Raw genomic sequence first — 15,910 nt, 5'->3', positions numbered from 1 at the left:
TTATGAATGAATGAATGAACCTTTATTGATCTCTTAGCACGAAATTTTACATTGCCATGTTTATGGCTTTAAAACTAGTTTGCCAATTGAACAAGATCTCTCTCTTTCTCTCTCTCTCTCTCCCTCTCTCTCTCATACACACACTCACACCCCTCTCTGCTGCCAAAAGTGAAGACTGCAGTGGTCTTTTTCACACTAGTACAAAAGTTGTTATAACTGTTTGCACTCCATCATTTTCATATTAAGGATATCAACCCCATACTCAACAAAAAAAGAAATGTAAAAATCAAACCTCCCAAACCTATACAGCTCTCCAACTATATCACTACACATACTACTGTCTCATATATCATCAGACAGCTATTCGGACGAACAAAGCATTGAATTTTCAACCTTTTTAAAATTGCAAAAGCTGGATCGCTAACAACAACAAAATTGCAAATCCTTAATCTGTGGCATTTGAGGCATGTGCTCAAGAAATATTTCGTCAGTATTCAAATTCTAAATGTTGAAAAAAAAATAGCAACAAAAATTTATTCATTAAGTAGAGGTACAATTGTTAAAAGAATGAAATTTTTTTTCTCTCTTGAAAATGTTGTGTTCTGGACTTAAAACATTTGAACAACTTGTTGACGATATGCCTTTTTATATCAACTCTATGTGGAGGTCCATGATTAGAAACTGTACAGCTAGTCAATGGGTTTAGAGTCACATTTTACCAGGAACAGATTAAGACACACACACACATACACACACACAAAACAACAACAATAAACGAACAAACAAAAAAGACCCAGAGAAGTAGAACGAACAGACCACACCGCAGGGTCTACCTGGTGGAGATGGGTTGTTATAATTGATCCCTTTTTTAAAATCATATTCAAATTCAAGCAATGATGGCAGATGAACAAACAGTTGTATTTCAAAATCATGAATGAAAGAGTTTGGAGAATGTTTATTTTAATTCCAAACAAGCCAAAAGCAAGATCAAAAATATTTCTCGTTCAGGGCTTTCCTCAGGGGCAATGATCTTTCGATCAAAGTATTTTTTACTATGAACTCACTGAACTCAGAATATTACATAACTTTTCATTAAAAAATATGTCATAAACATTGAGGAGATCTAAAACTTTTCTCATTATTTTTACTTTTTCTTAGAACCAAATGTGACTTTCAAGTCAACAATCAAGCTTGTAAGTTGTGGCAGATAGTGTGAGATAAGCATCACAAACTGCTGCAACATATTCATCTTGCTATGCTTTAACCAAGCAACATATTCTCAAAAAGTTCTGATTTTTAAAAAAAATGAGAGTCCATGAAAGTAAGCCCTATGCTTTAATTCTATTTCACATGGTAAGAGCATAACAACATCCATTGATAAATATATCATCGTCATCATGATAAGATGGAAAACAACATTTTTAATTTTGCTTTTTCATTTAACGTATTCAACAAAGCATTTTTCATATGCTGTTTAAAAATGTATACTCAATAAACTATCAAAAGTGGACCTTTTGAACAGTATGAAAATCAGATAACTCTAAGCCATCTTTTTATAAATCAATCTTTTTCCTTCTCCTGAAAAATATACCCAATGTCATTTATCTAATCTTATCATGACAGTGAGAATAGTACAGTATTTATCAGAGCACCAGCGGCCTGCATTCTAGGTCAAGAACAACATGCCACACGTGCGGAGCATATGACTTGACCACTTCTACATGCAGTTCTCTCACTGACCACTGTCCACCTTTTTTTTCTTCCAGTAAGCCAGCCATTCTTTTTTGTACATAGACAGACCACTCGTCACAAACTTTCTTCAGATTATACTTCTTGGAATTAACACAAGTGGGGGCATTCTGTTCCAAACTAGTTGACATTTTGGAATGTCCCAGTGATTTATTTACTCCTCCATCCTTTCTTGTATCAAAGTTACATTCAGAGTTTTCAACACCAGCAAAAAACGATGAAAAAGAACCTGAATCCTTCACATCACAGCATCCCTCGTTGACCCCAGTTTTAACTGATAGTGATGTGTTTCTCTGGATGTGGACATCCTCCCTACCACAGCCCTCAGAGTGTGTTGCAAGTCCTTCTGCCACACCCAGATGATGTAATCCTGTTGACAAAGATTGTACTGGACTCCCAGACTCTTTCATCATTCTCCCATCATTCTTCTGTCCACCCACACAAGCACAAGAAAGGTCCACACGCGAACACTCTGCAACCTCCTCCGTTCTCTCACATACTCTCTCAGAAACTGGGGACTGTTGAACAGTCGTTGGAGAATCTGAATCTGAGACATGCCGGTCCTGAAGGGCAAAAGTGTCCAGATGACAGTCCCTGCCTTGATCCACAACAGTTTTAGATTGTGGTGCTCCTGTTTCTAAGAATTCCCTGACACAATCAGCTTCAACAAACTTCCTTTCACCCCTCTGCTGCATGTCTGGGGCCATAGACAAAGTTCCAGGAACTTCCTGCGACAAGACAGTCCTTGGAATTGAAGACACATTTCCATGAATATGCATAATACCTCCCTCCACTTTAAGAACCTGAACAGCTATTGGCCATCCAGGTTCGGAGCTGGGAATGAGGCCAAGGTTTACCACGTCTGCCACTGAAGTCAGTTGAAGCTGCCGACAAAGGAATGAAGTGACAATAAGTACCATTTCATAGTTATGAGCAGTTAAACTCAGATATAAAGAAGTCATCGGGCCTCACCTTCAATTTTGTTGAATCCAAGGGTTTGTTATAGGGTTAATGTGAGCAACAATTTGCGTTGCGGTGTAGGGCCTAGAGTATAGCACCATTTGGTTCCACAGACCAGCATGCAATCCATTACAGTTCTATGTCTGTCTGAGCTTGTCTACCGTTGTCCGGTAGCCAGGAGAAAAAAATAAGGGTGTGATGCACCTGTATCTCTACTGATGTTCAACACCCAGAAAGCTTGAGTCCCACCCAATCTCCAACAGTCCCTCCCCCAGACAAATGCACACATAGTCACAAATGTGCTGGATGCCCACCCAACCTCTCTGACCCCAGCGTTAAGACACTTCATATCTTATGCCTGCATATGTATCAATAATGCATGTGTTAGTGTGAGAGATGGCTTCCAACTGGTCGCATAAGATGTATGCAAGCAATAGGCAAAGAGTGCAGGCTTAATGATCCACTGTGCATTTCTTTTGAAATAAATCAGATAAGGGTCATTATGAGAAACAAATGCACAATGCTGCATCAGCTGTTTGCCCTACAAGCCACTTTGTTGAATCAAAATTTTTTCATTCATATGTTAGTTAAATCTGAATTATTTTGATTTCACTTAATTTTTTAAAAAAAGGGGGAATGCATTTCCCATCGTTGAATCTGACTTCTTAGTATCCGAGTTTCATAGAATCTTCTCCAAAAGCAGGGTTGTTCGACGTCTTATCTAAAAAATGTGCAGTACAACAAGACAATTTGGACACAAAAAAAGCTAAACTGAACAGGCAGAAAGGTCACATTTGATACTACATAGTGGCCAGGGAAATCTTCCTCCTAAAAATCTTACCACACCCAAAAAAATCCTACCACTATAAGTCAAGTCGTTTCTTGCCATTGTCAGAGTTACGGCTCTCGTCAAAGAGAATCACGTAGAAAGGGCTATTTCATACACATCTTACGATGGCAGACTTCATCACCCCTGCGATCCCAAATGTTCCACGGTAGCCAAGTTTTGTGCGACTACACTGAAAACTCATCTATTTTAGAGTCTGAAAACATCTCATGAATGAGAAGACCCGTGTCAACAACTGCTCTAGTAGATTACTATTATATTACTGTTGGTGCTCCTTTCAGTATCCCTCACAACACTTGTTCTGTTCTTGGTAAAGCTAAGAATAGATTTGGCACCATACTGGGTGGTTTGGGCTTTCATGTGTTTTTGAAATACCATGAAAGTGTTCAAAGCCTTTACATCTGAATGACCGATGACATACACTTGGGAACTAAACTTACATCTGAACTTGCCTTTATCATTTGGATACAGTAGTCTCCACCTAAATGCACGCCATACAAAAGCACTCTCCGCTCAAACACACGCTTTCGTCATCTGACGGGTTTTTTACTATTTAATTTAGACATATAAACACATGGTCACTCCCTCTAAACGCACGCTCCGATCCGCGAAACACGACGACAAGTTAAGCTTGGCCAGGGGAAATTTTCACGACAATCTGCACAGCCTGCATAAGACAAGCCTAGAATTTACTAGAAAACCGGATATTTGGTGAGAATGCCCCTCACGCCGTACAAAGAGAGTGATGGACAGCGTTTACACACCCTACTTTCCACTGATGCATAGGTCTCGGTCTAGGGCTGGTCGGTTGAATGTTGGGGGGGGGAGGATGAGATGGGATTGGGGAGACTAAAATGTTTTTTGATTGGTCACTGGAAATGTATCTTTGAGAGAAGATTTCTGACTGGTGTTTGAGTTTGAGTGACTGTGTGTAATGTTTAGTTAGATCTAGGCCTGATGCGTGACATTCGTAAATGCCGCAAAACACTAGACAGGCCTCTATAGGATTAAAGATTAGCCAAGTAATCCTAATAATCTGCGCTCAAAGAACTTGACATACTTGTTCAACGAATCACAAGAGAAAATGTTTCTTGAGGATGATTCTGCATGAAATTTATGGTCGCAGGTGGTCACTTGGAAAGCCACGTGGCTGGTCCGTCATCTCTATGACTATAACCAACAGTTTCCTCTTAGGCTATCTGTTCCTGATGTTTATAGTACATTTTCATTACATTGAGTCTGTTCCCCCCCCCATATATCAAGAATATCGATGCTGTCACTTTCACCAACCAATTTAGTATATATAACCCTCTCTATATATAAATATCATTGAGCTTACTAGCTCGCCTCGACTATCACGCATCCAATGACACACCAACCATTTAGTTCACTAACACAGCTTACAAGGTACGATGGATCCCGATTCCAAACAAGGCCTGCACCAACACGCGCCACGCACTATGCAGAAAGCTCTCATTGCAATCAAAATTCTAAATGCTAATGCTAAAATTTGCTACCAAGTTCAGTTTTTATCCCCGGGAGTATCTTAAAAAAAAAATCAATAACACCGACATTCTAGAGTCCTATATTTCGCAGCGCTCAGACTTAGAATGAACTTTGGAGACCCTAACATTCGCGGTACTCACTTGACGCCTTATCATGTGTATGATATACAAACATGCAGGTTCACTGACCGGTCACGATGGCGAGCCCGACAAGACGCTTGTATAACTTTCTTTTTATTTTACACAAGTGACAAATATTGATTTATTTTCATGGTGACACAGCCTTTATAATGTACAAACTGCATGTTACAATGTTGTGCTATCAAACTATTACCAGCAAATTTCAGGGAGGCTGTGAAAGCGAAAGTACATCTAGATTTTCCCGATCGAGCCTGTGTATCACTGATACACTTCCGCTTGCCGCCTGTTCGCATGAAACGTACTCTCAGACCGTGAAAAGCCGAATGATCGCGACCAACAAAATGAACTTAAGGACGTTATCGGATTTGGTTTTCAAATATTCGAGAACTTTTATGTATTTACCCGCATCTTTCGCGAGGCAATTTACAGATTTCCTCAAATTTCCTTTATTTCCGACGTTGATCCAACCATTTCCGTATAAAACAAACTTTGTCCGACAAAAATCCGACTTATCCGACCTAAACAAAAATTTCCTACCAATTTCCGACCTCCCTGGCCACCCTGTACTAAAAAGATCAAAGAAACCTTAAAATTATTCTTTAAGGATGTATAAAACAGAAAATGAACACAAAAATTTATCTGGTAAAAGATTCCCATTTCATCATCTCAGTCTGTCAAAGACTGCCATCAGATGGGCAGCACTGGAGCTCATAATGGGCGTGGTTATCATTTTCACAATACTCTGTGCTTGTAGACATTCTCATGAGCAGCTGCCAGGGCTAAAGAATGACAGTAGGTGATGGGAGAGAGCAACTGACAGGTTCTATTCTTTTTCTATTTGGCTATTACTTTTGTCCTAGTCAACTTTTTCTATTGCAAAAAAAAAAAAAGAAGAAAAGACCATCAGTATGTCAATGAGCTTTTCAGTGACTGAAACAAACAAACAAACAAACAAACAAGAACAACTGCAAAGCCCCTCTCTCCTACCTGACGGTTATCTCCCTCGTAAACAGTGCATCTGCCAGCCACCCCATTCGCCTCCAGGTTATGTCGCAGGGCAATCACAGCGGAGGGATTCCACTCGCAGGCATGTACGTGCGTCGCCCCGGCATGCACCAGATAAGGCAGTGTGAAGTAACCAATGCCTGGAGAGAGACATGGAAAAATGACAAAATGAAAAAGGAAATCAGAAGTGATTGTGGTCATTTGAAGTCCTCTCAGGGGCATTGTCGCAGAAGGCACCAGTTCATATGAAAAGAATGACTAAAATGTAAAATGACGCATTTTTTCATATTTTTACGACTTAGAACTGGTGTGTGTTTTTGGGGAAAACAAAATTACTGACCACAGTTGTCCCATTTTATCGCATTTTGGGAAGTGGCCATTTGTAGAGATGACTGTCTTGAACAAGTGTCTGTTAGAGCAGATTCGACTGGACATGTTACCAAAGCCAAACTGCTCAGTATAGGAGGGGGTTCACTACCCAGCACTGATTGAGGTAAAACTAAAACTAGAACCTGAACTCCAAATAAAAAACTATTAAAAAATTGCATGCAGAGCCAGATTCTACATCAGTAAGTCATACCGGCATATAAATCCACGACCGTCAGTCCCTTACAGTCAAAGCCAGCAACTCGCAATTTTTCCGTGACATTACCCGAGCTGAACATACACTTGGTCACATCAAAACCGTACCTGGATAAAACAAGGAGGAGAACTGATTTATTTTTGAAAACCAAACCAAATGCATGTATAAGAACACTTCGTGTGTGAAATACTTAGTGAAAGCGATCTTTGTCTTGGTCTCATTTTATAACTCTTCTTAACACAAAATATGCCATCTAGACATAAATTTGACAAGCATTAAAGAATGAAAGAAAAAAATTCACATATTTTTATTCTCATTTATACCTTGACAGCTATTATATTGGTTGAGTTTGCGGCCAACTATGCCCTATTTAGCAGAAAGTACAAAGAGACTCATCCATACACTGTTGACATCTCTAACAGAACAAGGCAATAATATTCTCTAGACAAAGAACAGAGGACACAAACAGCCTTTAGGGGGGACAGAACTATAATACAGTGGAACTCGGATTCAACGAGAACTCGGATTCAACGAGAACTCAGATTCAACGAGGGAAGATGGATTCCCCCTTTTTTTTTCTTTTTTAAAATCAATAAAAAATATCAACGAACACTTAAATCAGCAAGCTTGGATTCAACGAGGTCACTTCCATGGTGAACAGCCCCTGCAGACGTGGCTTCGCTCATTTTTCTCCCACAACAAACTTTATATATTCCCGAAAACCATCCATTGCACCTGCATCGTGAACCATTATTCGCTTACCTGACTGCATGCAACCAATCAACAGCCTTCTTTCATAACAACACATGTGTTGTTGGCACGCACGTGTCTACTCTAGTAACACGAGTGACTGTGTGTGCGTGTCCAGGGGAGGGGGGGGGCACCATCGGTCTGGGAGTGGAACATGGCAGAGATACAAGCGCATCACTGTTCCCCCCCCCCCCCCCCCCCACCGCAACTGATCATTGTTACAATGGCAAGCTAGTCTTGATGTAGATCTACGTAATGAATTGGGTACAAAGTTGCCGTATGCTAGGCTCTACACAGCAACACAACTTTTGGCAAACAATCGAGATGACACAGGCACGCATTTGAATGAATCGGTCTTTTTTCGCCCAGCTCATAAAACACAGGCATTTCAGGCACCACTTGTTACTTCTCTTCAGAGATAACTTGCTCAGTGCCTGTAATTATTTACACAAAACCTCCTGTTTGCTATAACGAACACTCGGATTCAACAAGATTTTAGGTCAGGCCCGGCGACCTAGTTTAATCCGAGTTACACTGTGCAACTGCAGACAAATGAAATTCTACTGAAACAAAAAGGAAGAAAAGCAAAGACAAAACACCTCTACTTTACAGCACAGATATGAAGATTCAGATATTTGTCCATTTTTTTTAAAAAGAGAAGAGCACTGCATTAATTGCAAGAATAATAGCAATACAGTATAAGAAAAAAGCAAGCTGTACAGACAAGCTAAAGAGGAGAAAAAAATTTAGGACCCATGAATGACATCTTCAACTATCTACCAAATGTCAAAAGACATAATGATAAGATAAGGTAAATTAGAACGAACTGTGTAAAGCATGTCTTGGAAAAACAGAGACGAACAAACTACAGAAAAAAAAAGACTCCGTTAGCCTGTCATAAAGCCATCATATTACAAGTAATAATAATCATACACTTTTAAAGGTGACAAAAAATATATCTTTCCTGCTCACAATACAAGACAAAGCAACCTACTTGATCTCATTGTCCACATGCATCACCCAGCCATTGTCTCCCCGCAACAAACGAACTTGTGAACTGCGGAACCCATCTTGAGACACAGCAGACGACCTGGCCAGTCTCTGACATGACAGTGTCTCTACGACAATCTCCCACAACTTGACTCCTATAGAAAACAAATTCGTTCAAACTGGTTGATAGAAGCAGTCGCCTGAAGTCTCCACCATTACTTTTTTTGCATCTTGGGCATTTATTCACTCTTGCGTCATGTCACAGTTTATTTTGTTGTTCATTCTTTTTCTAAAGTCTGATACTATCTAAAACCATAATAAAACGTGAGTGATAAATGTACAAAGGTAGAGACAGTGGTAACATAGTAACACAAATTAAGCTAGTTCACGATTAAATCCTAACCAAAAATGCACTGTGCCAATCATTAATTCAAATTTATCATCTTGAAAAAAGGCAGATGAAAACTTCTATCTCCAAGCATTCAATTCGCTAAAATGAAAGATAAATTTCTTATGAAAGTTTTTGAACAATGTCATTCAAAACTACTTTTCTCAGAACAACAATAACAATGCCAAGATCATGAACAAAAGCTCAGGACAAGTGCCTCATTATAGACACAACCCAGGCCATTACAGACCACAGACCTAGCTTGTCCCACTGTGGAGAACTGAAAGAGCCCACTGGAAGGATGACGAGGTCCCCATGTCGCTCCCATTTTTTGGGCACTTCTTGGAGAAGAGAAATAGCTGAAATTAGAAAAAAAGAGATTTGAATGAGCAGCAACTTAATTAATACAAGTCGCAAGAGGAGTATATGAATCTGCAACAAACAACACATTCAGCAACACATGAAGCCATTTTTTCACCTACATAAAACTTGTATTAAAAATATATATGAAAAATAAATTCAAGATCAAACATGTATAACGCCAAACAAAAAGAGGACATTAACCACAGAAGAAAAAAATTCTAACACTTTTTTTCAAATCCAATAAAAGCAACTCTCCTATAAGCTACTCCTTTCTTGTGACTAGTAAGCAGACTCAAGTCTCCTTGCACTTTAGGCACCCCATTGTGTGCACAACTCTCCATACAAGCCAGTTCCCACTAATGATGCTTGTCAGATTTGAAAAAGAGAGTGTTTAATTGTCAAACCAAACCAGTTCTTTGTTGAGTTCCCACTGATAATCCCCAACATCCTCCTGCAGTTACATACCCTTGTGCTACTTCGTGACACAGTTAAACTTACGAATATCGTGACATTTCAGTTCTGCAAAAAAGCGGTCCTTCAAGGAATTTGGTGGAGCTTCGTTTTTAACTTTCACTTTTTTTGACCTTGGAAGAGCAATCTTGACTGTCTCAAAATCTGGCCAATACTGCTTAACCTGTGATATTTTGGAACTCAAGACTGGAACAGCTACAAATTCATTCTTGAGTTTTTGCAGTCTGTGCTGGCCATCCCAAAGATTGTGTTTCTCCAACTGATGCCTGAGGAAAAAAAATTGATCTTGTTTGTTTGTTTTAGTAGAGGTTTTACAGCGCTCGCAACTGCATAAGGTCATATGAGCGCCAAGGGGTGGATTTAAACAGAGAAGCCCTTACAGGGAATCAGACTTACCCTGCTCACCTCTCTAGTTTCAACAGCACAAAGTCTGCTTCGACTATTAAGGCACCCCGGAAATAGCGGGTCACAAGAGTGTGACAAACACAAAAGAAGTAGAGGAAAATGAAGATAGTAAAGATTAGGAAAGAAAAAGCAGTAGTTCCCTGTTGTAGTTCAGGCACAGTTATGAGCAGGATATTGTTGGATCAGCCCATTTACAATTCTATTGTGCATAGAACGAGAAATGTCCCCCATAGGGAATGGCCTAAAGACACTTCAGTCAGTGGCACCGCCCAGGGGGTTGATCTTGTTTGATTCTTCTTTCAACAAGGGGCTCTCGTGGCCTAGAGGTTAAGGTGTTGGCCTCTCATTCAAAAGGTCCCGGGTTCGAATCCGGGTAGTGACCGTAAAATTGTCTTCTCTAAAATTGTCTCCTTTCACCTCCTTTCCTGCTCTCTTGCAATGTTCTGTTGTCTGCTTTCGTTTCCACTTTCTGCCCCCACCCCCTCACCTCCTTTGCCCTCTTCTCTGGGTTCCTGACTCTTTCTGCAGCCTTTCTACTGTTACTCCTTGGCTCCTCCAGACTGCTGCCTTTCTGCCACACCCCTGATCTTCTGGTAGGAAAGATCTACACCTAGCCTTCTCGGACAAGGGCGAAAAATCTCGGAGGGCCTGTGTGCAAGTTGCGCACGTTAAAGATCCCTTGGTGGTCTAAAATCAATAAGAGTAGGCTTCGGCCGCCACCCGGGCAAAATTCAAAATTTCCTACCAACTGAAAATATTAGGTGTGTCCTGCGCGCTCATATGACCTTAGGCAGTTGCGAGCGCCGTAAAAACACTTACCAAAACAAACAAAAACAAACATTCTTTCAACAACAAGTGTGATCAGCAGTCACAAAAATTTTGATTGTCTTTTCGTGTGTGTGTGTATCCTTTTTCAGATTATGGTTGGATATACATGTATAACATTTGAAAAGATAATTGTTCATTAAATGGGCTACACGCACGAAGAATTTTATATTGTATAAGCTGTTGAGATTCTATTTTATTGTGAAGCGTCTAGAGCCACCAGTGAGTGGGCACTATGTGAGTGATCTTTATCAATATATTATTTTATCTTTTCTTTACAAGCAGAACAAATGTGAGGCAGCGTGGTGAAATCAGACGCTCGTCAAAAGAACGAAATCGGCGAAACAGGCATTTTTCCGCCAGTTTGGAAATTTTGTTTGAATTTTTATTTTTTGGTTTAACTTAACCTCTTTTATGTCATTTTTTAATGTCTATATAAAAACACATTTCCATGAGAATTTTACTGAAAAACATTGATTGAAAGCACAAAATATGTCAGGGGGCTCTCATGGCCTAGAGGTTAAGGTGTTCACCTTTCATTCAATAGGTCGCGGGTTCGAATCCAGATAGCGACAGAAAATTTTCTTATTTCACATCCTTTCCCGCTCTCTAACAATGTTCTGTCGTTTCCTTTCATCTCAACTTTCTGCGCCCACCCCTTCACCTCCTTTGCCCCCTCCTTTGGGCTCCTGACTCTTTCTGCAGCCTTTCTACTGCTTCTCCTTGGCTCGTTCTTACTGTTGTCTTTCAGCCACACCCCTGATTTTATGGTAGGTAAGATCTACACCTGGCCTTCTCAGACAAGGGCCAAAAATCTCACACCAAAATCCATAGTAATAATCTCTGAATATGAAACAAGCTTTAGCGTTTCAGTTTCAGATATAGGGAAGGCCAAATTTAAAAAAAAAAAAAAATACAGACCAAAAAAAAAATTAAGAACCAAAATGGAATGAAACAAAAGAACAGAAAGGAGAGAAAATTTCAGTAAACTGCACTGCCTTAATTTTCGGATGACACTTCCAGGCTCAATTCTTGAGCGATACAATACCATTGGTCTTGACAACATAAAATTAGTATCATAATAGTACATGTATCCCTAACATCATTACTTGAATTTCCTAGAAAACCTTCAAATTTAACCCCATTCATTTCATTCACTACTGGAAAGTTTTCAAAATTTAACAGTCAGCACCTTTCCAAACAATTTTCTGTGATGTAAAAGTAAACATTTTTCTGTAATGTGAAAGTAAATTTATACCACCCATTCCAATAGCACTACGTTGGTATACTGGCTTCTCTAAAGTACTTAACAGCTATACCTAAGCATGACAATCTAAATTTTCATGATGGTATAATCCTCCTGACTTCTAGTTCTAGAAGAGACCAAACAAAAATCAAGTTCAGTCTAGGATAAGATTTTTCTAGGACTCAGAGAAGTAAAGTAAATTATCGATTGTGTAGTCTGTCATTCTGTGCCACTGCTACTACTATGCTCTAGTCTTGTCTTACAATAAATGCTATCAACAATTTATCACACATTTGGTCAGACAAATTTTATTGACAATGATTAAATTCAATTTCTATCAGCTGATGATCTGCCATGACATTGAAGGTAAGAAAGCATCATACAATGTCATTGCGTTATAACCTTCTTACTAGTCGGCTGCCTTGCTTTGACATGTTCTACCAGAACTAAAAAAGATATTGTCATTATCACGATTTGGCACAATCAGTATGTGAGACTGATTTCCTCTGGTGACGCTATCCAACTAATACTTATAGCAGTGGCGGTGGGTAGTGAAGGGCTCACGGGCTTGAGCCCCTACCCCCTCCCCACCCACCTCCCCCAACTCTATCCCAATGTAAAGGAAAGTTTCTCCATAATGAAATAAGCAGTTGAAACCGTTATGACTGCACGCAATGAACACAGAGTGATCAACTTGGCGGCTTGCTCGCTTATCCAATCACTGTTGTCCCCGCTTACAACTATAGTAACCCAGCAGCCAATCAAATGTCTTTAGGGCTCAGCGAAGATGAGCCCTTTTCCCACACCCATCCTTAATGAAACTCTTCTTGTAAAAAGGTAAAAGACTGGGAAAAAATAACACTGTACCGAGGGCTCACACTCTCCTAGCCCTGACAGTGGGGTGAAAGTTTACGACACACTTTCTCCCACTAACACAGATACCTGCCTATGCGCTCATTGGTTCTTTGTTGGGTGCGTTTAACTTTCTCTACGACACGGCCTAATCCAGCTCATAGAAGTATTATGTTTGAAGTGCTGTGTGTGCATGTTTGTGTTTGTGCCGCTGAGATTTAACAGTTATAAATCAGGTCGAACTACTTTTAAGGCAACTTTTTCATCACACGAAAACTAATTAGAGGAAATCTAGAGGTGCATCGGCTTCGTCCCCACCATCAACAAGAATTTAACTGAGAACAAAGAGATGGAAAACAAAGGCAACTCTTCTCGTTTGAATGATTCTCAAACTGCAGTGGCTCACCGTGAGTATAGAAAAATCATCACTGTGTAGTTCTTATTGCTGGCTTTTTGGTGGTAAAGAACTGGGAGCAACCTAAGCCCCACCCAAATTTTAGTCCACCCACCGCCACTGACTAATAGTAATGATTTAATAACATAGTTCATCCGTCATTGTCTGACAATGGTCAGTGCATCCACTGAGGAGAATATTTCTTAAAAGCGAGCGAGAATAAAAATCAAAGGTTAAGAAAATTTTTGGTTTCTGCTATGGCCAAAGAAAACGCAATTCTTGAAGAGAAAAGTTAGCCACATTTTGAACATTCAAAAGCTCCACTTTCAATTGTAGTTGTGAGAAACTTGCTGCCTTCTCACTTAATTTCAGCATTTCTTATGCATGAAGCCTCATGAATTGCTGTCCACCGTGACCTGTTACTCTCCAACTGGGTCTGTCAGGAGTATATTATAAAATAGGCTATATGCCCATAGCAAAGGGTTTTTGTTGAAATTCTTCATACATTTTCAGGGTAACTTTGAAGCTTTTTTAAAGTGCGCAAAGTTTACGCTTTCCAGGGGACAGTTCAGAATAAAAAAATGCCTTTGGTATTCTGAAATCAGGTATTCTAACGAAATGGCCAATCCACTGTAGTTGAGTACATTCCGTTGAGCTTACACTTACAGACTTTCTGCATTAATTGCTCTTCTAAGAATTTCGTTGTCTGGAATTTTATCCTGCTGTTTGATGTCAAGAGAATTCCCCTGAGGCATTTTCATGGGGAAATGATTAAGCTTCCGGAATCTTGATTGGCACGTAGTTTGGTACTGACACCATCCAGGTCTCGCACTGTACAACAACTCAAGTGTCAACAGGCTTCGGATTGGGAGGACAAATATATAGGCTATGCATAATATTGTAGTCAAGTACGGAACTAAAAAGCAAACAAGTGTAATATTTTAATTAATTTAATTTCGCATAAAGTTATTACAAATCGAACATTTTTAATACGCCCAACTAATTTAAACCACTAGATCTAGGCCCTCCTACATGTTCTTACCGGAGGACTTCGATCCATAGCGAGCGACCAGTGGCGGTGGGTGGACCAATTTGGGGGGAGCTTAGGTTGCTTCCAGTCTCCAGTTCTTTACCACCAAATGCAAGCAATAGAAACAGTGATGATTTTTCTATACTCACGGAGAGCCACAGCATTTAAAATTAAGAACCATCCATTCAAAAGAGAAAATTTAAGTAGTAACCTTTGTTTTCCATCTCTTTGTTCTCAGTTAAATTCTTGTTGATTGTGGAGACGAAGCCAATTCACCTCCAAATTTCCTCTAATTAATTTTCATGTGATGAAAAAGTTGCCTTAATAGTAGTTCGACCCGATTTATACTGTTAAATCTCAGCGGCACTTACACAAACATGCACACAGCACTTCAAACATAGTCCATCTATGAGCTGGATTAGACCGTGTAGTCGCGGAAAGTAGAACGCACCTAACAAAGAACCAATGAGCGCATAGGTACCTGTGTCAGTGGAGGAAAGTGTGTTGTAAACTTTCCCCCCATAGTCAGGGCTAGGAGAGCATGCCCTCCATACATCTTTTCAGACATGGCTTTTAATTGCCTTTTTGACAAGAAGAGTTTCAATAAAGGATGGTCCGAGAGAATGGGCTCCTCCTTTGCTGAACCCTAAAGACATTTGATTAGCTGCTGGGTTACTAGATCTAGATCTATAGTAAGCGGTGACAACAATGATTGGATAAACGAGCAAGCCGCAAAGTTGATCACTCGGTGTTCATTGCGGGCGATCATAATCATAACGGTTTCAACAGCTTATTTCGTTATATGGAGAAACTTTCATTTACTTTCAGATAGAGTTGTGGGTGGTGGGTGGGGAGGGGGGAGGGGCTCAAGCCCGTGAGCCCTTCACTACCCACTGCCACTGCGAGCGACCATTATGTCATTATGAGACAGATATGACAGAGGGCTTGGGCTTGGGGTAGATTCTAGATCTATTTCTCTAGCTAGGGCGAGGGGGAGGGTTAGTCTCTTCTTCATTGTGTTTGTTGGGGTGGTCGCTCGTTACGGAAGTCATTCCCTTCTTACAGTACCGATCAAGCCAAGACCAAAAGCCAAGGCAAAAGCCGAAAGAAGACTTTTGACTCACCTGACGTGCTGAGCCTTATCGGACGGAACGATGATAGCATGGGAACATAATTGGAATTCTTCACCCATTTGGATATAATATCTGATATTGTCAGATTCTAAAACGAAAAGCACTGGCCTAGTCTTAGCAGTAGGCCTAAAAACTAGATTTAGGGCCTAAAGCCTATAGCAGTCAAGACGAGACAGCACCAATCAACTTTCGGTTTCTCTATTTCTCTCATTGTACTTTTGTTCTTCGGCGGCTGATTGTTTTCGTTTCGTTTCGGCAGTCGACCGACTCACG

General features: G+C 40.1%; 1 protein-coding gene across 2 annotated transcripts; it reads right to left on the bottom strand.

The window, feature by feature from the left end:
• LOC101846961 (tRNA wybutosine-synthesizing protein 2 homolog) lies at positions 1-15,902 on the bottom strand. 2 transcript variants are annotated; one of them, XM_005098133.3, is made up of 7 exons: positions 15,629-15,902; positions 9,780-10,018; positions 9,176-9,277; positions 8,535-8,685; positions 6,788-6,897; positions 6,190-6,347; positions 1-2,633 (listed from the first exon to the last, which is right to left on the bottom strand). In XM_005098133.3, exons 1-7 carry the CDS (start codon positions 15,694-15,696, stop codon positions 1,644-1,646), a joined length of 1,818 nt encoding a protein of 605 aa, XP_005098190.1. In that variant the 5' UTR covers positions 15,697-15,902; the 3' UTR covers positions 1-1,643. The 2 variants fall into 2 exon arrangements, with proteins under 2 accessions (XP_005098190.1, XP_005098191.1); XM_005098134.3 differs by lacking the exon at positions 9,780-10,018 and having other exon boundaries at positions 15,629-15,900.
• Positions 15,903-15,910: the final 8 nt, after the last annotated feature.

This window comes from Aplysia californica, unplaced genomic scaffold (genome assembly GCF_000002075.1).
Source record: "Aplysia californica isolate F4 #8 unplaced genomic scaffold, AplCal3.0 scaffold00173, whole genome shotgun sequence".
NCBI classification, from domain to species: domain Eukaryota; kingdom Metazoa; phylum Mollusca; class Gastropoda; order Aplysiida; family Aplysiidae; genus Aplysia; species Aplysia californica.
Note: the sequence above shows the minus strand (reverse complement) of the source record. Positions and strands in the feature narration are given on the sequence as shown.

Coding starts and splice junctions, on each gene's coding strand:
- LOC101846961 (XM_005098133.3), bottom strand. CDS start 15,696: ATGGGTGAAGAATTCCAATTATGTTCCCATGCTATCATCGTTCCGTCC. Junction 10,019..15,628: donor GATAAGGCTCAGCACGTCAG/GTGAGTCAAAAG, acceptor TTTTTTCCTCAG/GCATCAGTTGGAGAAACACA. Junction 8,686..9,175: donor TCCACAGTGGGACAAGCTAG/GTCTGTGGTCTG, acceptor TGTTTTCTATAG/GAGTCAAGTTGTGGGAGATT.